General features: G+C 52.7%; 3 protein-coding genes across 4 annotated transcripts; 2 read left to right on the forward strand and 1 right to left on the reverse strand.

Annotated features, from left to right (window-relative positions):
- The first annotated feature begins 1711 nt into the window (after positions 1–1711).
- Positions 1712–15791, forward strand: LOC119355457 (protein gar2-like). 2 transcript variants are annotated; one of them, XM_037622261.1, is made up of 9 exons: positions 1712–1990; positions 2625–2725; positions 2814–3159; positions 4345–5199; positions 5800–5854; positions 14350–14411; positions 14503–14609; positions 14701–14788; positions 15137–15791. In XM_037622261.1, the coding sequence occupies exons 1-9, from the start codon at positions 1868–1870 to the stop codon at positions 15458–15460; spliced, it is 2061 nt and encodes a 686-aa protein (XP_037478158.1). In that variant the 5' UTR covers positions 1712–1867; the 3' UTR covers positions 15461–15791. The 2 variants fall into 2 exon arrangements, with proteins under 2 accessions (XP_037478158.1, XP_037478157.1); XM_037622260.1 differs by having other exon boundaries at positions 1714–1990; positions 4342–5199.
- Positions 15792–16716: 925 nt separating this feature from the next.
- Positions 16717–19895, forward strand: LOC119355458 (probably inactive leucine-rich repeat receptor-like protein kinase At5g06940). Its single transcript, XM_037622262.1, has 2 exons — positions 16717–19122; positions 19384–19895. Exons 1-2 carry the CDS (start codon positions 16887–16889, stop codon positions 19689–19691), a joined length of 2544 nt encoding a protein of 847 aa, XP_037478159.1. The 5' UTR covers positions 16717–16886; the 3' UTR covers positions 19692–19895.
- A 122-nt stretch (positions 19896–20017) lies between these two features.
- On the reverse strand, positions 20018–21939 carry LOC119355459. Its single transcript, XM_037622263.1, has one exon. It carries the CDS (start codon positions 21830–21832, stop codon positions 20387–20389), a length of 1446 nt encoding a protein of 481 aa, XP_037478160.1. The 5' UTR covers positions 21833–21939; the 3' UTR covers positions 20018–20386.
- Between the last annotated feature and the right edge of the window lie 236 nt (positions 21940–22175).

Genomic DNA, 22175 nt, shown 5'->3' on the forward strand with positions numbered 1-22175 from the left:
TGAGCATCAGGACTTAACCCTGATGGACCGAGGATACCACTGTTCACCTAACTATTCAACTACAGGTTGGTTCGCTTCGCACTTTCGAGTTCACGAGTGAGCAGCGTCACAATGAAGGTTCGTTTGTGTCTCACGTGACGAAAACTCAACTTCCCCTTGCGGCGTGTGCCCAAACCGCCAAACCACGGGAAAACCCTGCACGACCAAAGCGGCGTGTCTGGCTAGCTGTGCGCACGACGCGACCGCACGTACACTGCAGAGAAACGCCCCTCCGCCTTACAAGCCAAACCACAACGGACGGGGCTTGCCTGCTCTCGTCTCGTGCTCCCATCTGTACTCCTCCACCGTTCACCTACCATCCTACGGTTTCAGCATCCCCCCCGCTTGCCAAAACAAATCGAAACTACTCTGTATTTGTTTTCTTCCCCGATCCCGTACGTGGCGCTCAGGCCGTCGCCCATGTTAGCGTCGCGTGTCGGCTTGGCCCTGCTGCTGGCGGGCTAGCCGCACGAGCAACGACGAGCTTCAGCTCGACATTGAGAGAGGCGACACCGGTACCAGCGCTCTTCGTGGGCGCCACTGAGACCAACACGTTCGCCGGCAAGTCGACGCCGTCGCGGCAGTCAGGCCCCGCCTCGTGAACTTTGTGCACGTGGGACGTCTGCCAGTCTACCAGGACGTCACCGGCGTTGAGACCGGGCTCCAGAGCCTACCCAACCGTGCACCGCCCAAGTTCGTCACCATCAACGACGGCTACTAGTCGATCGACACTCCTCATAGTTCACGACACTGTCAACTATGGCTCCATGCCCAATCTGATCATGTGGTGCACCGTCGAGTACAATGATTACATGCACAACAGAAGCATCTGCCAACGAGATGTCCTCAAGAATAAAGAGCTGTGGAGATCTCGTTTAGAGTCGTAGTGTCATCACCGTGCCCCGCCCGCATGGCTGCGCGACCGTGAGGTGCATGACGAGGTCAGGGAGACCATCCCGTTCATTGATGCGCAAGCTCCGTCGGATGCTGCTCGCCGTCAATGCCATAATTGCGCTCTCACCACCACTGGCGGAGCTTAAGCAAGGCCGAATGGGCCATGGCCCACCCAGCTCTGGACCTCCACCTCACATTTATAGCTAGACTATCCAGCCCACCAAGTCTGCTAGTAACAATACCTTGCTGCCAGGCCAACCCAGCCCACCCAGCTTTTCGGAGCAAGCTCCGCCACTACTCACCACGTTGTTGCTGCCGCCGTTGAACATCAAAAGCCCATGGCGCCGGAGCTGATGCACAACGATGATCAACGGAGACTTGGTTGACCGAGTGGTCGACCACGACGACGGCTTAGGCCGAGCGGTAGCAACCAGGCGCCGAGTCACAATCACAAAGGAAAGATACGAATGCAGTACCGGAAAGATAAACGAATACGGTTGTTTTGTGATTTGTTTTGGCAGCGAAAAAAAATGCGAGGTGAGAAAAAATGCTGGCACCGTAGGATGGTAGGAGCACCTGAGACGAGCAGGCAAGCCCCGTCCAACCACAACCACGGGCCGCACCGCCACTCCCACCCTCTGCAAACGGGGCCCAGGAGAAAACGTAAAGAGCCCCACCGCAAAACTTACGCCCTCCCTCGGCACGGCTACACCCACACGCACGCACGCGTCCCTCCGGCACACTCCAGGACTGCATACCCCGGACGCTGCCCTGGTGCCGCCCCAACGCCGCGCCGCCCCTCCCCCTCCCCCCTCCCCGCCGCCCCCGTCCCACGCCCTCGCGCGCGCGGCCGTAAACGCGAGGGCGCCCGTGGCCGCTGCCGCCGCCCGGATTGCCGGAGCGGGGAGGGCGGGAATCTAGGGTTGCCCCCCCGATGGACGGCGGGGAGAGGACGTTCAAGGCCAACTTCACCGCCGAGGGGGTGGCGCTGCTGCGACAGCGCGTGAGGGCGAAGCTCCATGAGCTCATGGGAGATTACACCGACGACACCCTCGTGGTGAGTGCCCCCAGCCTAGCCCACCCCCCGCCCGCGCGATGAGATGTGATCCCCCGATCCATCGCTAAAACCCTAGCGGTTATGTCGGTGTGATTTGGTCCCGTAGGGGTAGATAAGGTTAGCCGAATGTTCGGATTTCGCGGGATTGTGTGTGATGGTGGAATTGGGTTGGTTTAGGTTCATGCACAGTACCGTGCTATCTGCATTGTAGGTTTATTAGGTGCCGTTCCTATGTTCTAAGGATTGGGGAGTCGTTTGATTTTCCACGCAAGCCCAGTCACTGCACTTGACATGTGGAGTATATGGTTCTCGGTAGTATATGGGATGAGATTATGCATTTTCTAATGGAGCATGGGGAATTAGCTAAACCAATATTATTATTTCTTGTGGGGTAGATTGCTTGTTGATTATTGTTGTGGAGTACAAGCATTGGTCCAGTTTTCAGTACACGTCTAATTGGAGTGCTCCCATTGTCTGATTTGTCTTTCGGAGCTTAGTTTGTTTTGGATTGACCTTGCCTATACAGGTTGCTGGAGACATGGAGCCCTTAAAAGAGTTGATATTAAGTGTGCCTTCATTGTACAACCGCAAACCACTGAGATTGCTGATCTAACTATTTCTTTTTGCGTGACAGGAGTATGTCGTGGTGTTGCTCAGAAATGGAAGAAGGAAGGATGAGGCTGCAAAGGAGCTGCAGGTTTTCTTAGGCGATGACAACAATGCATTTGTATCCTGGTTATTTGCTCCATCCAAATCTTTGTAACTAAGTTTCTTTTGTTGTATACCGTTTATCTGGCTATACTGATAATCAATGGTCATGCAGGTTGTGGGATCACCTCTCCTCAAATTTGCACCTTTATGTGCAACCCAAAGCTGTCTCTGCTAATGATGAAGCTAAAAACACTCGGAGTACTGCTAGAGGATTGTCTGTACAGACTAGTCGTGTACCTGAAGCTGAAACTCAGAAAACAACAAGAGTCCAACCGAAGAGGGAGTGGGGAGGAATTGTTCGAGAACAATCAGACGTTGTTCCCCTTCGAAGTGTTGTAGCTCCTGTTTCGCATGCAGAGGAAAAAACTAATCATACACAGGCTGTAAGACGAACCCGCTCACCGGACATGCATAACCATAGAAAGAGAGGCAGAGAGGAGGACACACGGCCAGCCAAGGTCTCTAAGGCTCTCCCAATCGCATAATCTAATTTTCAAAATGTCGCCACATTCATGGCATGCCTTTGAAGTTGTTTTATGTTAGATGCAAGTCATATCATGAATCAGGCAGTCCCATATTAATAAACTAATATCTCGGCATATGCTTTCCTGTAATGTTGTAAGTATATTAGACAAACATGCTAATTGACTTTGTTTTTGTATTTCATTTGCCGAGTACATGATTGAGCAGTATTCTTTTTATGTTCACAACACATGTATTCTAATGATATTCTTATAATTCTTGAACATTTTGTCTGCCTTCATCAGTGAAGAAGAAATTCTAATAGGGAATGCAATTTGAAAAACCTGCTTTTGTGCTACTTGTGTTTGGGCATAATTAATAAATTTTATTGTTTACCTGTTATAAATTTGCAAAACCGTGATGTGCCTGCCTAATCCTGTTATAAGATTTTTATTTAGCTTCTGATAATTGATTTTTGTTTTTCTATGTAATTAAGTTAGTACTCCCTTTGTCTGGAAATACTTGTCGGAGAAATGGATGTATCTAGACGCATGTTAGTTCTAGATACATCCATTTTTACCCATTTCTCCGACAAGTATTTTCGGACGGAGGGAGTATATATATAACTCCCTATTCCATTTTGTAAAGCGTACTTTTGGAAGCTCCTAACTTTCAAGGAAGTCCAGTTCCACCCTCGACTATGAAACCTGATATTTAGCACCCTAAACTTTCAAAACTAGACTGACTTCAACCATGACAGACATGAAATTGATGGGCCAACCATATTACTTCCGCGATGTGTGTTGTCCTTGTTTATTTATATCACTATCGTGTATGATTTCTGAACCTACTGTACTGCTTATAGCTGTTTAATTTTCATACGCTGAGCAGCACATCAGTTAAATAAAGTGATAGTGTTGTAAACATGTTATATGAATTTTTTAGGCCATGCAATGCACATTTTTCTTGCTAGCAATACTCTATTGTGCACTTGCATTCATGTCGTGTTTTTTAATTCCTGCGGTTTGTGTTGTCCTCTCATCCTAGCTCGCCGTCTCTGCATTGCTCCTTGGTTATTGTTCTGCTTGAGCTCCATTTTTTCTAGCAACGCCTGTAAAAACCTGCTGCTCCATTAATTCTTGTTCTTTTTAGTAATAGTTTTCTTATGTTTTTTCCAGAAGACATCCCATGAAGTCATTGGTGCACCACGCCGGCTTCTTCAGTTTGCTGTTCGTGACGCTGTCAGACCTGTGCAGCCACCGACCCCGAGGTCGGAGTCATCATCTTCCAAGCGACTTCGTTCTGTGGTGTCTACCGTAGAATCAGATTCAGCAGCTAATGGTAGGTTGCAGAAAATGAAGTCTGATGTGAGAGTACCAGGTGCGACAGCAGCATTTAGAGCCGCAGCTGAGGCTGCTGAAGATGTTCTCAAGGACAGGTACTCCTCAGAAAGCGTCTTTGACAGGTTGGGTAGAAGGCCTCTGTTGACTACCACTGAAGAACCATTCGATTTCAGAGAAAAAGATCCAGAAGATGGACAATACAAGCACATAGATAATGTCCAAGCAGAAAATCAAGTAGAATCTCATGAAAGAAATCAGTATGTTGCCAGGGATACTTGTATGTATGACAGCGGAACTGAGAAGGCTGCTGATTCTGCATTCGATATTGATCGGTATGATGACACCGGTGCAGTTAGATATAATGGTGTGAATCCTTACCAGAATAAATTGTCTTCTAGTGGAGGCAGAGAGTCATCAGTAATGCGGTACAATAAGGCAGAAGGAGCTGCCGGGGTAAGAAGCAGAAGGTTGATAGCCCAAGACACACATGCTAGCTCAGGACCAAGACCATCTGAAAAGATCTTAAATATATCTGCTAACAATAATACGCGGAATCCTCCCTATCATGAAACTGCAAGAAATGCTGGCACATTTGAGCATCAGGTGCCCATTGGGAAGAAGGATGTTGGCTCAATAAAATCAAATGCGACAGTTGCACATGCTAAAGTTACACACGTGGCCGATAAATCCAAAGTAAGTTTCCAAGGGCTAGCATCTTCACTCCTTTTGAAAATATATATTTACCAAGTGCATGAATAACTAGATTATACGAAATTGTTTTCCATGGTATTAGCAGCTTGAGATTATCACCTAAAAATTTGAGCTTCTCATATGCTATGCTCAGAAATGTACTCTTTTTAAAATTTGTTTGAATTCAAATCATCCAGCAATGTATTATGTATCTTTGAAGACTAGTGTCAATTGGTACAGGAACTGTCCAACTCCTTAGAAACAGGAAATAAAGTCAAAATCAAGCCATGAGCTCATGAAGTAGAATCTATGATTTTCATGCTGGATATCTTATCGTAATTTTGTTGTAACACACATTATACGGACAGGTCAACAGATCTGATAGGTTTGTTGGAACATAAGCAGCGCTGATATATTTGCCTACATCATTTATGTATTATTTGCTTCTCTGTTTGTCTTCTGTGCCCCCACCCCATTTGTGCAAGAATTGTATTTTCTGTGTTGTTTTGTGAGGGATCCCCAAAGTAAAGGGGAATATCGCCTTAAAGGGCCATATGTCTATAGCTGTTATATAATAACCTTATTCTTAAAATTACATTGCAGGACTTGGTGGCGCACTCAAGTTCATTGTTGGAGGCAACGAAGGCTTCATCAGTTGGTATGTAAAGCATGCGTTGCTCAAGTGCTCATTGCTATAAATTGACTGCCTTAATCATCTGAACGGAATGTCCTTGTGGAAACTCCTAGGCCCCGTTTGGAGCATATGATGGGAAAAACTTGGAAATTGGGAAAACATAGGAATTGAGATGGCATTCCTCACAAATTCTATGGGAATAGAAAACGCAGGAATTCAGAAAAATAGACATTTGGATTGTAGGATAGGAAAAACATGGGAAACCTTTTGAGTTTCAGACCTAGCCACTCCCCATGACAATTAGCCGTTGGTTTTCTTCCTTCACCACTAGCCTCGTTTTCCTTGCATATGTGAACATATGCCTTCACAATGTGGTAGGGCTAGGGTTCCTACCGGCTCTACTCCGTAGGTTATACGGGCAGAACAGCGAGGGTTGGGGGCGAGGGCGGCGGCTCCGGCGCGTGGGCGCCGTCACGAGGAAGAAAAGGGCGGCGCGGCTAGGGCGAGGTGCGGCTAGGGTTTCCGGCTCCTCTGGAGCCGGGCAATAGGATAGAACTATCTTTATTGCTTAATTCTAAAAGGTATCTTACAATCTAATATTTATAACCTGAAAACGACTAGCCTAAGATAACTTGTGGGCCAAGCCCTTAATCTACTGCCCAGCGGGCCTCCTCCGGTTGTATTGTAAACCGGTCATAACATCTCTCCCCGCCTGCACAAACAACTCGTCCTCGAGCTGAAAGTTTGGATAGTGTTGGCGGAAATCCTCATGTGGCTCCCAAGTAGCTTCCTCCACAGGAAGACCCGCCCACTGGATCAAGATGAACCATACCCCGCGACGAAGTTGCGCCTTCAACACCTTCTCTGGCTCCGGAAGAAGACGTCCATTGACGGTCGGGGGAAGCGCTGGTGGAGCCGTCGGTGGCTCTCCATGAAAAGGCTTGAGCAGCCCCACATGAAACACATCGTGGATGCGAGCGCCGGCCGGCAGCTGAAGACGATAGGCCACCTGCCCAATGCGCTCCAAGATGGCGAAGGGTCCCGCGTAGCGAGGCCCGAGCTTGCGCTTCGCACGCGGGTCGAGTGACTGCGTAGAGCGGTGAAGAAGACGCAGCCACACCCAATCTCCCACCGCGAACTCCGCCTCGCGATGGTGGTTGTTGTAGTAATGCTGCGCCAGCTGCTGAGCCTGAAGGAGACGCTGACGGACCTCCGCAAGCATCTCGTCACGGGTGCGAATAAGGTCGCCTGCGGCCTCCGTCCTCGCCGTAGCCGGGTCCACCGGCAAGATCGGCGGAGGTGGCCGCCTGTAGACCACCTCAAATGGTGTCGCACGCAGGGCAGAGTGGTAGGAGGTGTTGTAGCAGTACTCCGCCCATGCGAGCCAATCCACCCAAGCACGAGGCTGATCACCTGTAACACAACGTAAATACATGGCGATCACCTTGTTAACCACCTCTGACTGGCCGTCCGTCTGGGGGTGGAAGGCCGTGCTGAAGCGGAGCTTAACGCCCGCCATCCTGAAGAGATCGCGACAGACATGGCCTGTGAACACCGTGTCGCGATCACTGACGATCGAAGCAGGAAATCCGTGCAGACGGACAATACCGTCGAAGAAGGCACGAGCCACGGACGCGGCGGTGTAAGGATGCCCAAGTGCGATGAAGTGAGCATATTTAGAAAAGCGGTCGACCATCGTGAGAATGACTGACTTGCCTCCCACCTTGGGAAGCCCCTCGATGAAGTCCATGGAGATATCGGCCCAAACCTGAGAGGGCACATCCAGGGGTTGAAGAAGACTAGCTGGCCATAGCGTCTCTGTCTTGTTGCGCTGACACGTCGCACAAGAGCGCACCCAATCGCGAACGAGGGCACAATCACCAGGAATGTAGAAGTCGGCACGGAGACGATGGAGGGTTTTCTGCACACCCTCATGGCCAGCCGAGTGGGCTAGCAGCAAGACCTGGTGACGGAGATCATCATGAGCGGGAACGAAGACACGGCGCCCATGGACCAGCAGGCCGTCGGAGAGGCGCCATGGCTCCTCCAGGTCGTCGGCCGCCAGCCGCCAGCTGCTGCTGCAGGAGAACCGCATCGGCGGCGGTCGCGGTGGCCCGGCGAATGTCGTCGAAGAGGCCGAAAGTCGGCCCTAAGCGGATGCAGAGTGCCTGCCCCTCGGAGTCGCCGGTGACGGAGTCGAGGTCGGCATCGCGGCGGGATAAGGCATCGGCCACGGTGTTAAGACGACCCGAGCGATACTCGACGGAGAAATCGAAGCCGAAGAGCTTGCTAATCCACTGATGCTGGGGCATGGTGGAGAGCCTCTGATCCAGCAAGAACTTGAGGCTGTAGTGGTCCGTGCGAATCTGAAAAGACCGGCCCCACAGATAGGGCCGCCAATGGTGCACCGCCTGCACCAAGCCAATGAGCTCCCGCTCGTACGCCGCGAGCTTGAGATGGCGCGGGGCGAAGGGCCGGCTGAAGAAAGCAAGAGGCTCGTTGCCCTGATGAAGCACAGCGCCGAACCCCACACTCGAGGCGTCACAGCCCACAACGAACGGTCGGTCGAAGTTCGGCATCTGAAGAACGGGCCCCGTCGTGAGGGCCCCCTTGAGGGCCTCGAAGGCTGTCGTCGCCTCCGCATCCCAGGCGAACGCGTCGCGGCGCAACAACCGCGTGAGTGGAGAAGCGATGACACCAAACTCCCGGATGAACTTCAGGTAGTAGCCAGCAAGGCCGAGAAACCCGCGAAGAGCCCGCGGAGACTGGGGCGTCGGCCAGGCAGCGACTGCGGCCACCTTGTCGGCGTCCATAGCGACCCCGTCGGCCGAGATGATGTGGCCCAAGTAGGCCACCGAAGGCGTCCCGAACGAGCACTTCGAGCGCTTAAGATGGAGATGGTGCGCCCGAAGCTCGTTGAAGACGATGGCGACGTGCTGTAGGTGCTCTGCCCAAGATGCACTGTAGATCAGAATATCATTAAAGAAAACGAGCACAAACCGGCGTAAGTAGGGTCGGAGGACGTCGTTCATCAGAGCCTGGAAAGTTGCCGGGGCGTTGGTGAGGCCAAAGGGCATCACTAAGAACTCGAAGTGGCCGTGATGAGTCCGAAACGCCGTCTTGGCGATGTCATCAGGGTGCATGCGCACCTGGTGGTACCCCGACCGGAGGTCGAGTTTGGTGAAGAAGCGCGCCCCGTGGAGCTCATCGAAGAGCTCGTCAACCACCGGAATAGGGAACTTATCCTTGAGTGTGATAGCATTAAGGGCACGGTAGTCGATGCAGAAACGCCATGTGCCGTCTGACTTGCGGACGAGAAGCATCGGTGCGGTAAACGGCGAAGTGGATAGCCGGATGATGCCCGCCGCGAGCATGAGTGCACACTGCCGCTCCAACTCATCCTTCTGCAACTGCGGATAGCGGTAAGGCCGTACCGCCACCGGTGCAGAGCCTGGCAGAAGATGTATACGGTGATCGTACGCGCGGGCAGGCGGCAGCCCCTGTGGCTCGGTGAAGATGTCGTCGTGCTGCTGTAGGAGGCTCTCCACGTCGCGGCGAGCTGGAGTGGAGGGGTGGGTGTGGCACCCCCAATGCCGGCCCACCGAATGCGGCGGCCTAACCGCCAGAAGGTCATCGTCAGCGCGTCGAAATCCCAGAGAATAGGACCAAGAGTGCGCAAGAAGTTGACGCCGAGGATGAAGTCGAAGCAGCCCAAGTCGATGCCGGCGCAGGTGATGGAGAAGTGCTCGTCGCCAATAGTGATGGGCACGTCGCGGGCGAGCCCGTGGCAGCGGAGACGGTCACCATTAGCGACGGTGACTCGCAACTGTTCACCGCCGGTTGGCTGTAACGCCAGGCGCCGCATGGTGGTCTCCGGCAGGAAGTTATGTGTGGACCCTGTGTCCACTAGGGCCACCAGGCGCTCACCCTGGATCATGACCGGTAAGAGCATCGTCCGTTCATCACGGATGCCGGCCAGCGTGTGTAGGGACACCACAAGGGCGGTGGCCGGGGCGGGCCCGGGTGCCGCTGCGGGCTCCGCAAGGGCTGGGGCGCCGAGGCCATCCTCCAGTGGCTCCTCCTCAGACTCGTCTGTCGTCTCCAAGTAGAAGAGGCGGGGACAGACATGACCTGGTGCATAGGGCGCATCACAGTTGAAGCACAAGCCCAATCGCCGGCGTTCCAACTGTTCCGCCTGGGTGAGGCGCTTGAATGGCCGCGTCGGTGCCGGAACGGCTGCGGGGGACACTGGTGCCGCCGGAGACGGCCGGGGAAGCTGTCGGCCCCCACGTGGCGCAGATGGACGCGTCACGGCCTGGGCGCGCTGCTCGAACGCCCGGGCATAGTACATGGCCGTCTGAAGGTCTTGGGACCCCTTCATCTCGATGTCCACGCGGATGTGGTCGGGGAGACCGCTGATGAGAAGTTCCGCCCGCTGTAAGGCCGTCACACCGGGTGCGTGGCACGCCAGGGCCTGGAAGCGATCGGCGAAGTCCTGCACCGTGGAGGTGAACGGCAGACGGCCCAACTCGGCCAAGCGGCTCCCGCGTGCCGGTGGCCCAAAATGAAGAAGGCACAGCTCTCGGAAGCGATCCCACGGGGGCATGCCGCCCTCGTCCTGTTCGAGGGCGTAGTACCATGTCTGGGCGGCCCTGCGGAGATGGTAGGATGCCAGCCAAGTCCGTTTCGACGCGGGCGTGCGTTGGCCGCGAAAGAACTGGTCACACTGGTTGAGCCAGTTAAGCGGGTCGTCGGAGCCGTCGTATGTGGCGAAGTCGATCTTGGCGAACCGGGGCGGCTGCTGGTGTGGCGCGCCCTGGCCCACTGCCTCGGCGGTGCGGAGGGCGGATGATGGCGCACAGGCCATGGTGGAAGGCCCGGCGTAGTTCCCAGCGGCGCCCGACACCGCGGGCTGCAGCGGAAAACCGGACGGTGGACGGGCCTCCGGGTAGGCCGATGGCTGCCTGTTGAGCCAGCCGGGGAGTGGCGATGGGGACGGCGGAAAGCGGTCCTCCTGTATTGGGAGCCCGCTCGGCGAAGACCTGCCCAGGTTAGGGCTGGGCGGGGCCGGTGGAGGACCCTGCTCCGAGGCCGCTGGAAGCTAGGGCGCGACGGAGGACGGCGCGGCCGGTGCGGTCCAGGTGGGCCACTGCGGCCCCGTGGTGGCGACGAGTGGCGGGGCTGTCGGCGCGATCTGCGGCGGCCACTGCGGCCAAGGCGGCGGTGCGGCCGCTGGGGCGGGAAGCGCCGGGTAGCCTCCGGTGATGGCCCGTGGTGCCGAGTACCACGGAAGCGCTTGCTGACCCGCGGCCATGGCTGGATGGAGTGGTGGGGGCGGCCCGTACGGACCTGCCAGGTAGAGGCGGATCCCTTGAACCGCGGTGACGAGGTCGTTGAGGACGCCCGCCATGGCCTCCGGCGTGAACTGTTGCGGCTGCGGGGGAGGTGACGGCGGCGGCGAGTGTTGGACGGGGGCCGGTGGCTGCCCTTGGCCCGGCGTGGTGCCGGGTGCCGTTAGGGCCGGCGCTGAGAGCGATGCCGTGGTGCCCGCCGAGAGCGAGGCCGTGACGCCCGGCGCAGAGGCGGCGGTGGTGGAGGAGTTGGCGGGCAGCGGTGGTGGTGGCGGTGGAATTGGCGGAGACATGGTCGAAACCCGGTTACCTGATACCAAATTGGTAGGGCTAGGGTTCCTACCGGCTCTACTCCGTAGGTTATACGGGCAGAACAGCGAGGGTTGGGGGCGAGGGCGGCGGCTCCGGCGCGTGGGCGCCGTCGCGAGGAAGAAGAGGGCGGCGCGGCTAGGGCAAGGTGCGGCTAGGGTTTCCGGCTCCTCTGGAGCCGGGCAATAGGATAGAACTATCTTTATTGCTTAATTCCAAAAGGTATCTTACAATCTAATATTTATAACCTGAAAACGACTAGCCTAAGATAACTTGTGGGCCAAGCCCTTAATCTACTGCCCAGCGGGCCTCCTCCGGTTGTATTGTAAACCGGTCATAACACAATGCCATTTGCAGGCTAGAATGTTTAGTACAACAATCAAGTCATGATATTTATCGAACCTGATGATGAGATCCGATCTGTTCTTGCGGCCCGATCTTTCACGGCACTTCACCTTCAGCAACAGCAACCTCTTGACCGCGCACGCGATGTACGTGAAGTAGAGGGATAGAACCTTAAGTTTTAGCACGAGAAAGCCAATCTCGATGGTGGTACTCACGCGCAAAACAATTCCCTCGTAGAGAAATCGCAACAGAGATTTTCTGAAGCTTCTTCCAAAACTCAGGGATTTTTTGACAGCTTCCCTCAAAACTCGATACGGGTATTTACCTTAAAAACATGTCGTGTCTATTCATAAAATATAACCTGCGTTACATGGTGCACCGACCAGACCTTAAATAGGAGATGGCCTACCTTGAGCTGCAAGCTGGCCAACTCAAACTTTCCTATCCTTGTCTCTTGGCTAACAAAAAATGAACTATACTTTCTAAAAATTAGATTACATGCCTTATATTTTCTGGCACATACTCCCTCCATCCGGTGAAGAGTGTACATCTAGAAATTTTAGGACATTATGGAGTTATAAGTAAAAAATGCATTGGAAAGGTGCAAGTCAGATCTCTCTCCTCTTTAATTACCCAAACCCCAATGAGCTAAGTGCATGTAGAAATTAAGAAGACCATGTGTAGATTGCTATTGGTCTTGATTACCGTGTGATGAGAGAGAAGTATTTTTTTCTATTTTAAAGTGCATTGGGAACATAGAAGTACACTCTTTTGTGGACAAATTTTGAAGCTAGATGTACACTTTTCACCAGACGGAGGGAGTAACCGTTACAGATCATCGAGAAAACAAACGACACTTTTGACCTAAAAAGAAAGACGCACCTGCAGGTGGACTCCATCCTGCAGTGCACAAGCACATCAAATCCTTCGGTCGACGAGGACTCCGAGCGAGCACATATGGCTGATCTGGTGACCTTCCAAAATAGTAGTAGTAGCAGCCATGGACTCGTTTCTGCTTCTTATCTCTTTGATTTGCATGCACGTGTACCTGGCTCAAAGAAAACAAATCCCTTTTGACATTACTTCGGTCCATGGCATAGTTAGGGGCTCCCAACTTCTTCTGATTCCCATGCAAAATATCTAGCAGTCAATTCTTCCAGATAAACACACGTACATGTCACATTAATTAGCTCCTCCTAAACTTCGTAATGCTTATCAACAATCTCCAGATTTGGCATAACAGAAACATCACTAGTGACTTGATCAACAATTGGATTAATATTGCTAATGATTGATGTGGTCGTATCAAGTCATCCAATGCATCAAAGAGATTGACCTTAAACAGTCAGGCGAGTTATGGTTGTATGTGACCTGCTAATCCCACCCAACAAATTCGCGCTAATCCAATCTGAGAATTTTTTACAATTGAATCATGGTACTCCCTCCTTTCTTAAATATATGACTTTTTAGATATGACTACATACGGAGCAAAATAACTGAATCTACACTCTAAAATATGTCTAGTCTGCATTGAAATATCTAAATTGGCTTATATTTAGAAGCGGAGGGAGTATTAAAAATATGAATCAGGTCTAAATTAGTCTGGCACATATAACACAGGTCATGCCTTTCTCACCATCCGCTGCCCTCGCAGGCCGTCGCGCCCTGTCACGAGTCCTGCTTGCCCCTCTGACTCAGCTGCCACCTGATGCCACAGACGCCCCTGTACGCAGCCCCCCCCCTCCCCCCCTCCCCTGCCGCCGCCTCTTCCTTGTGGCTTTTGGTGCAAGCGAAAAGGCAGCGGTGGAAGCGCCTTCAAGCTCTGTTTTCACGCCAGGAAATTTTCCATTAGATATGACTGGATGTTTATTTTCCTGTGAAGCGTGAAGGGTAGAAACCCAATCCTGTGGAATCTTATTTCATGTTCCTGTGTTCCAAAGGCCCCAAGGGTAAACTTTCATATGAAATTCATAACCTCTAAAATTCCTGCAAAAAAATAGTTCTCCAAACGGGCTCTTGTAGCTTATTAGAACCAACCATTGCCTTTATTACTACGAACTAATAACCCTAGTTGATCATGCAACACATCCTTTATTTCATGGAAAGTTTCTGCACCAATTTTTCTTTTAGATATCTTTATTGTGGAATGATTTTTTTAGGACCCTGATAAGTGCCACACGTGGCACGAACGCATGGCAACTCCGAACGTTTGTTATGGCAAGTTTAGTGACGCGAGGATGGCAACTTTACTTGTCAAAGCATGGCAACTTCTGTACTTCAAATCCCTAAAAAAAACTTTTGTACTTCAAAGGATGGAAACTTTATTTTTCAGATTCGTTCTTTTTTCTTTCTGGATGACAACTTTAGTTGTTAAAACTGTCAGGGCCGGAGTGCTTCATGCCACATGTGTGGTACTTATCATTTGTTTTTACCCTGTTAAGTTAACATGTTAGCTCTGTAGGTTTTCTACCCACTCATTTGTTAAGCAGATTCTTTTTTTGTTATTATTTTCAGCTGGTGGATCTACAGGCCAACCTGAAAGTGCCCCTGATTCTAGAACTGTCTTTGTTAGCAATGTAAGTATTTTAATTTCTTTTTCTTTTACCCTTCCGGTTATGAAGAGAAGAGTTTCTGTATCACCAGTGATTGTTTTATTGGCCTTTTTAGGTACATTTTGGCGCAACAAAAGATGGTCTTTCTTGTCATTTCAACAAGTTTGGGGCTGTGCTAAAAACTCTTATTGTATCTGATGGTGCCACTGGTCAGCCAACAGGGTGTGAATTCTGACTCCCCTCTGAACAGTCCAAAATATCATCATTTATTTAGGTAATATCCTAAGTTATTTATTTCTTTTTGTCTTATCAGCTCAGCGTACATCGAATTCTTGGAAAAAGAATCAGCAGAGAAGGCGTTAACGCTGAATGGAACATCTTTTATGTCACGCATTTTGAAGGTAAAACTTCCTTGACCTAACTTCTATTTTTGGATAGGTTTTGTTGAAACTTTTTTGGTTGACATTCATGATTGAGTTGCTCTAGTGTAAGATTTGGTATTGAACATCAAAATGATAATATACCTTTGTCTCTTTACTGGAAGCTCCTTTAGTTGGGCCATTATTTCATCAGTATGCTCATTAGTGTTCTCTGTCTTGCATGCGTGCGATCATAGCCTATCAATAAATATGGATGTAGAAAGTATATTCGAGCAATTAAGAAGATTTTGCACTTTTGAGTGTTCACATGGAGTACTTTTCATGACTTCTCATGCATATCTGTTAACTATATATAATGGTGTGCTACAGGTTGTTCGAAAAAGCTCTGTTGAAGTGCCTCAGCAGCCTGGCTGGTCACGTGGTGTTCGTGCATCACCATTTGCTTCCAGGCTCATTAGAACTGCATACCCAAGGCCGACATTCCCTGGGGCTATGCGTGGACGGTTAGCTATCAGAGGTAATGCTCGGAGTTTTCAATGGAAGCGTGGCGCTGCTGATTCCGTAGATGCCGGAAAACCAAGTCAAGCTACACCTGTAACACCTGGGAGTCAGATGGTAACTCCGGTAACACGAAGCTTCACCTACACACGCACCGAGCCAAAACAGGATGTTGGTGCGACTGCAAACGTCTGATTAGCTCAGCCACAGCATGCCTGTTGGTTCTGATGAAACTCACAGAGATAGCTCAAAATTCCTGGCCATTTCATAGTTTAGCCTCCTTTGGTAAATACTATTTAGTTGCAGAGCTTAGTGAGTGGCTGGTTTTATGGAACTGAATATTTGAGCCATATTCTGTGAGTGATTTTGTGTGCTCCCCCATCGGAGAGGCATTCATGCTGTGCTGGTTATGTTGAGTTTTTGAGAGTGGAGAAATGTCAAAAATGAGGCTGTAGAATGTTAGGCACATATGAACATTATTTATTATTGATAGATTATGCCAGCTTCCATGGAGTTCCTGTTAAAACTGTGTGATTGTGTATTCTTTCTTCTCCAGGAGTTTTAATACGCCATTCTTGTATGATTTTCCACTTCTGTATGTAGTGATCTTGCATGTAACACCTGTCCATTGATCCGGGATGTTATGTAGTAGTAGGTGTGGCAGTGTACATATTTATCCAAAGAGTAGTACATTCTCATCTTGGAACCAGGGAAAGCACACGGGTAGCATGAGTCCAAGCATTTCTGTTGTATTACTGAAAGGCAACAAACATATCTGCTGTCATACTGTCTTTCAGCTGAGTATTATTCTCTCCTTTGTTTGGGCTAGACTTGTGGCTTATGCTGGTAGGATTTCCATGATGCTGACCATTAAGGATTATATTACCAAGACATTTTTTACTGCCTTTACCTGCTTGTTTCTGCCCAATAATTGAAGTTAGCTTTCGTTTGGGCCATGATTGAAGTTAACTTTGTTTGACAATGGTGTAACCACTCGCGCACTATCTGCCTGGCCTATGACGGAGGCAGATGATTCTTAGAGTGGTTAGTTACACAGGTCGGAGTGATGCTCCAGTCGAATCCTGACTTTCGCCCTAGGCAAATAATATCCCGGGAAGGAGTGAGATCAGACTCCAGGGTCCATTTCTATCTATCCGCATCACTCGAGTGGGTTGCCTGCCTAGACGGCAACTACCAGTGCTGTGCCTGCGCTGCTCCTCTCGTCCCGTGATAACTCGCTCGTCACATCGCGTCGCGTCCAACAGGAAGGACAAGGGCGCCACTCCAAAGTCCAAAAGCGCCCGTGCCCCGTCCAAAAGTTCCACGCCGAATAACGCGAAAAAGTTGCCCCGTCCAACCTGACTCAGCCTACCAAGAAACAAATCCCTGCACAGCCCGCAGCTGACATGCTAGTAGCCTAGTGGAAAGCACATGTCAATCCCGCGCCTACGTGCTGCTCCTCTAGTCCGTCCAACCGCAGTGAAAACAGCTCTGCCCCACAAAACAGCCGGCCATTGACCAGCAGCAGCACGCACTATAGCTCGCTCAGTCGCACACTCACTCACTCATTCCTGCACCGCACCGCACCTCGCCGGCCGGCCGCCCGGCTCCCTCCACGTCCATGGCAGCCGCCAGCGGCGCCTGCCTGCCTCTCCTCCTGCTCCTCCTGTCGCCGCTGACCATCTCCTCGTATTCGGCGGCAGCGGCGGAAGCAGAGCAGCCGGTACACGACCTCCTGCTCAGCTTCAAGGCCTCCCTGCACGACCCCGCCGGCGCCCTCGCCACCTGGTCCCGCTCCACGCCCTACTGCAACTGGTCCCACGTCACCTGCACGGACCCCTCCTCCTCGTCCGCCTCCGCCTCCGTCGCCGTCTCGCTCCAGCTCCAGGGCCTCGGCCTCTCCGGCGACATCGACGCCACCGCGCTCTGCCGCGTCCCGGGCCTCGCCGGCCTCAGCCTCGCGTCCAACGCCTTCAACCAGACCGTCCCGCTGCAGCTCTCGCGCTGCGCCTCGCTCGCCTCCCTCAACCTCAGCTCCGGCGCCTTCTGGGGCCCGCTACCGGAGCAGCTCGCCGCGCTCGCCTCGCTCACGTCGCTCGACCTCAGCGGCAACGACATCGAGGGGACCGTGCCGCCGGGCCTCGCCGCGCTGCGGGCGCTCCAGGTGCTCGACCTGCGCGGCAACCGCCTCTCCGGCGTGCTCCACCCGGCGCTCTTCCGCAACCTCACCAGCCTCCACTACCTCGACCTGTCCGGCAACCAGTTCTTGGAGTCCCAGCTGCCGCCGGAGCTCGGCGGGATGGCCAGCCTCAGGTGGCTCTTCCTGCAGGGGTCAGGGTTCAGCGGCGAGATACCCGAGACCTTCCTTGGGCTGGAGCAGCTGGAGGCTCTTGATCTCTCCATGAATAGCTTGACCGGAGCCGTTCCTCCGGGGTTCGGCCTCAAGTTTCAGAAGCTGCTGTCTCTGGATTTGTCGCGCAATGGCTTCTCTGGGCCGTTCCCCAACGGCGTCGACAAGTGCCTCATGCTGCAGAGGTTCGAGGTGCAGGGCAACGCCTTCACCGGGGAGCTGCCCGCCGGCCTCTGGTCGCTGCCGGACTTGCAGGTCATCCGCGCTGAGAACAACCGCTTCTCCGGCCGGCTGCCCGAGTTCCCCGGCGGCGTGTCTCGGCTGGAGCAGGTTCAGGTCGACAACAACAGCTTCTCCGGTGCGATACCCCAGAGCATCGGCCTGATCCGCACCATGTACCGCTTCTCCGCCTCACTGAACGAGCTCAACGGCAGCCTGCCGGACAACCTGTGCGACTCCCCGGCGATGAGCATCATCAACATCTCCAACAACGCCATCTCCGGCTCGATCCCTGACTTCAACAACTGCAAGAGGCTGGTATCGCTGTCCCTGTCCAGCAACGGCCTCACCGGGACGATACCAGCCTCTCTCGGGGACTTGCCGGTGCTGACCTACATCGACCTGTCCAGCAATGGCCTCACCGGCGCCATTCCGGCGGAGCTCGAGAACCTGAAGCTTGCGTTGCTAAACGTCTCGTACAACCGGCTCTCCGGCCGCGTGCCTCCGGAGCTGCTCTCCGGCCTTCCCGCCGTGTTTCTTGAAGGGAACCCAGGCCTGTGCGGTCCCGGGTTGCCGAGCGATTGCGATGCGCCATTGAGGAAGCATCAGGGACTAGCACTGGCTGCGACGGTGGCCTCCTTCGTTACAGGATTGGCGCTGTTGGCCGTAGGGGTGTTTGCAGCTTGTAGGAGGATACATGGCAACAGGCCCTCCTCCCCATGGAAGCTGGTGCTGTTCCACCCAATCAAGATCACCGGAGAGGACTTGTTCGCCGCGTTCCACGACAAGAATGTGATCGGAAGAGGAGCATTTGGAAAGGTCTATCTGATCGTGTTACAAGACGGGCAAAAAGTCGCGGTGAAGCGGCTGTTCAGCTCGGGCAAGCTGACATTCAGAGAAGTGAAGAATGAGATGAAAGCGCTGGCGAAAATCAGGCACAAGAATGTTGCCAAGATTGCAGGTTTCTGTTACGCGGAAGGAGAGGTCAGCGTCATATATGAATACTTTCAGAAAGGAAGCTTACAAGATATGATCTGTGCGCCGAAGTTCGCTGTGGGATGGAACGACAGGCTGAAGGTTGCACTGGGAGTGGCTCAAGGATTGGCATATCTTCACCATGATTATACTCCTCGCTTGCTGCATCGCGATCTGAAGTCGAGCAATGTGCTACTTGCCGATGAATTTGAGCCCAGGGTCGCCGGGTTTGGAATTCATCGTGTCGTGGGGGAGAAGGCGTATCGATCTTCCTTGGATTCGGATTTCAATGACAAGTGCTACATCGCGCCAGGTATGCATTTCTGTAGTTGAATCAGTACACCAGGTTTTGAAGAGCCTGTTACCCTATCCTATCCTATGCATTTGCAATGTGTTCATCTTGTTACCAATTTGTTTTAGTAGTAACCTCACTGGATAATTGCACCTTATACTTCTCGTAAAAAATGAACCTTATTATACATATCAAGAAGGTAGAGTTGGTACTATTACCATTGAGTAGATTTATAGCTGCATAAAATTGTACTGAAGTTCTCTTCTGTTTTCCTGAAACCAGAGCAAAACTTCACAAAGAGCCCAACGAACCTCATGGACGTCTACAGCTTTGGGGTCATCCTCCTGGAGCTGGTCACCGGAAGGCCAGCAGAGCAGCCGGCGTCCAAGGACTGCTCAGACATTGTTAGCTGGGTGCGGAGGCGGATCAACCTGATCGACGGCGCATCGCAGATACTCGACCCCAGCATCCCCCGCACGGAGCAACAGGGCATGAAGGCTGCCCTGGAGCTCGCGGTGCGCTGCACGTCGGTGAAGCCTGACCAGAGGCCGGACATGTATGCAGTTGTGAGGTCGCTGCAGGCGCTGTAGTTTGTACCATTCATCCACGGACACCACCATACTCTGAAGTTGCTATGTGATCTTTGGCTGGAGAAGCACTTCAGTTTGTGATGTTCTGAGTTCAGACCATCTGTTACTATGTATTTCGTGCCTGTTGTGTATATTTGTGTGATTGTCATGACATTGACAGAATAAATAGAAATAAGACGCCTGTGTGATTCGCTTGTTCATTCAGCCAGCAGCTTTCAAGCACAAAAAGAGCTTCAGTAGAACAAGTCAGTGAGCAGTTTTGAAGTATACAAAACGAGCTTCAGAAGAACAAGTCATGCATACAGCGATTAAACAACAATTCCAACTTGCAAATATCTGAAAATCCTCTTCTCTTATTCCATCATAATATGATGAACATAAGTTTTACAAACATCGATTATTCCATTACAGGACATAAACACACAAGGATGATAGGGACTAGAGTACAAACCAACAACAGTACTGAAGCAAATTATTTTAGGAAACAGATGAATTAAAACAAACTATTGGCTACAATAGGCAATTACCCTCTGCCAGTTCTTCAGTGCCTCTCCATATGAGGGGCTCTTTGCTCAGGCATGATAAACTCTTCAGTGCCTCTCCATATGAGAGGCTCTTGCTCAGGCATGATAAACATAACTTCCACAGATGTGGCCGGTGGTGCTCACTATGTCCCCAATCTGCTTGGCGACGCATCAATCCTCCAAATCTTGCTCGCGTTCAGCCCGGACCCTTGCCCGGGTCTGATAAACTTTTCTTCCTGCACTTATGTTGCAGTTATTCACTATGTCGCTGAGAAAGTACCAACAGATTGTGCTTTGTGGAGGCCCCGGAACGACACCAGCACCAGCAACGGGAAGGCAAAGTGTAGACCTCCCAATCCCCATGTCAAAGACCATGCCCTGATCCCTGCCCCTCCCGCCGATCCAGTACACACAATTACCCTTCAGTCCTGGAACATCTTCAGCATACATCGACACGGCATTGTTCCTCCCAACAAACACCGAGTAGCCTCCCAAGTCTGTCACGGCATCCCAGCATGGTTGGCGCCGGGGATAATACCTCAGAACAACTATTTCATTCTCGGCTACACGGCAGTGACCGCCTCCTGGCAGCTGCAAAGTGACCGTGCAGCTTGCATTTCTCCAGATCTGGTACAGGTTACCGTCACAGAACACCAGGTTCTTGGCACTAGTAAAAATGGACACCGTGTTGTATGGCGCGGCAAAACAGGTAGCAGGATCGAACGGTAGGTTGCACTCAGACAACATGGGCTCGACTGTGGCCGGTGCATTTAGGTCCGGTCCGACAGATCCAGGAGGAACTCTCCTAAGAGGCATAAACACATCTTGGCAGAAGGTAGCCTTCATTGTGGCAATTGGGAGCTGCTGCTCTCTCCATCTACGATGTTCATAGCAGAGCATACGCAAGTTGCGCTGTCTTCTTCCCTGAAGACTGAGTGCGGGACGTCCTAAAGGCATCTCTGGCTCTGATGGGCCAGCCGGATCCTCGACGACGATAGGCTTCCTGCGGCGGCGCTCCGGCAGGCGGAGCACGTGGACATCGCCATAGCGGGTGAGGCAGTAGACCCTACCTTTTTCATGGTAGACGACGTCGGCGAGCTGATCTCCGCTGGAGAGGCGGACGGGATCGAGGATGGCCCACCTCCTGGCCCCCGCGGTGACGTAGGCGAGCCTGTCGATGTCGCAGATGGCGGCGGCGGCGAAGTCGTCCCTGGCGGGGTTGGGCGCGAAGACAAGCTTGGAGACCCAGCGGCTCTCGTAGATCAGCGGCGGCAGAAGGATCTCCGTGGCGGTGATGGGGTTGAAGAGGCTGAACATGCTCTGGCCGCCGTAGAGGCAGACGGAGAGGGCGAGCCAGCCGTTGCTGGAGCCGACGCATCGGCCCCCCGAGAGGATGTTCTTGAGCTCGAAGGAGCGGTGGGTGGGGAGCGACGCGGCGGAGGGGCAGCACCTGGCGTCGTCGAGGACGACGAGGAGCGACGGGGAGGGCGGCGAGAGCGCGCATCGCCAGGCCGTGCAGGCGCCCCGCGCGCTGGCGTAGCACTTGAGGTCGAGGCTGTCGCCGATGCGGCAGAGGAGGTCCGCCGGCAGATCCGCCCAGCGCCGGAACGGCGGCATGGCGGCGGCGGCGGGCGGGCTGTGTGTGGGAATGGTGGCTAGGCCATCGGGTCCTAGGGTTTCATCTGCCGGAATGGAGGCGATTGCGAGGTTGGGGAATTTTATGCTCCATTGTCGGGTGGGCATCTTTCGGACAAGCCCCTGGGGTTCTTCCAGATTGGCGAGCTGGTCCGGGCGCCGCGAATGAGGGCCGCGTGTCTCCCTGCCCGTCCTAACGGGTTTCCCACACCTGCCGGATCTCACAGCTCGACGCCGTTGTTCGGGTCAAGGCGGCGACCGGGCCACTCACTCTCGATACAGCCCAGCTCGCCATATGGTGGGCTTGCTCGGCCTTATTTCTGTT

Source organism: Triticum dicoccoides, chromosome 2A (genome assembly GCF_002162155.2).
Source record: "Triticum dicoccoides isolate Atlit2015 ecotype Zavitan chromosome 2A, WEW_v2.0, whole genome shotgun sequence".
Lineage (NCBI taxonomy): Eukaryota > Viridiplantae > Streptophyta > Magnoliopsida > Poales > Poaceae > Triticum > Triticum dicoccoides.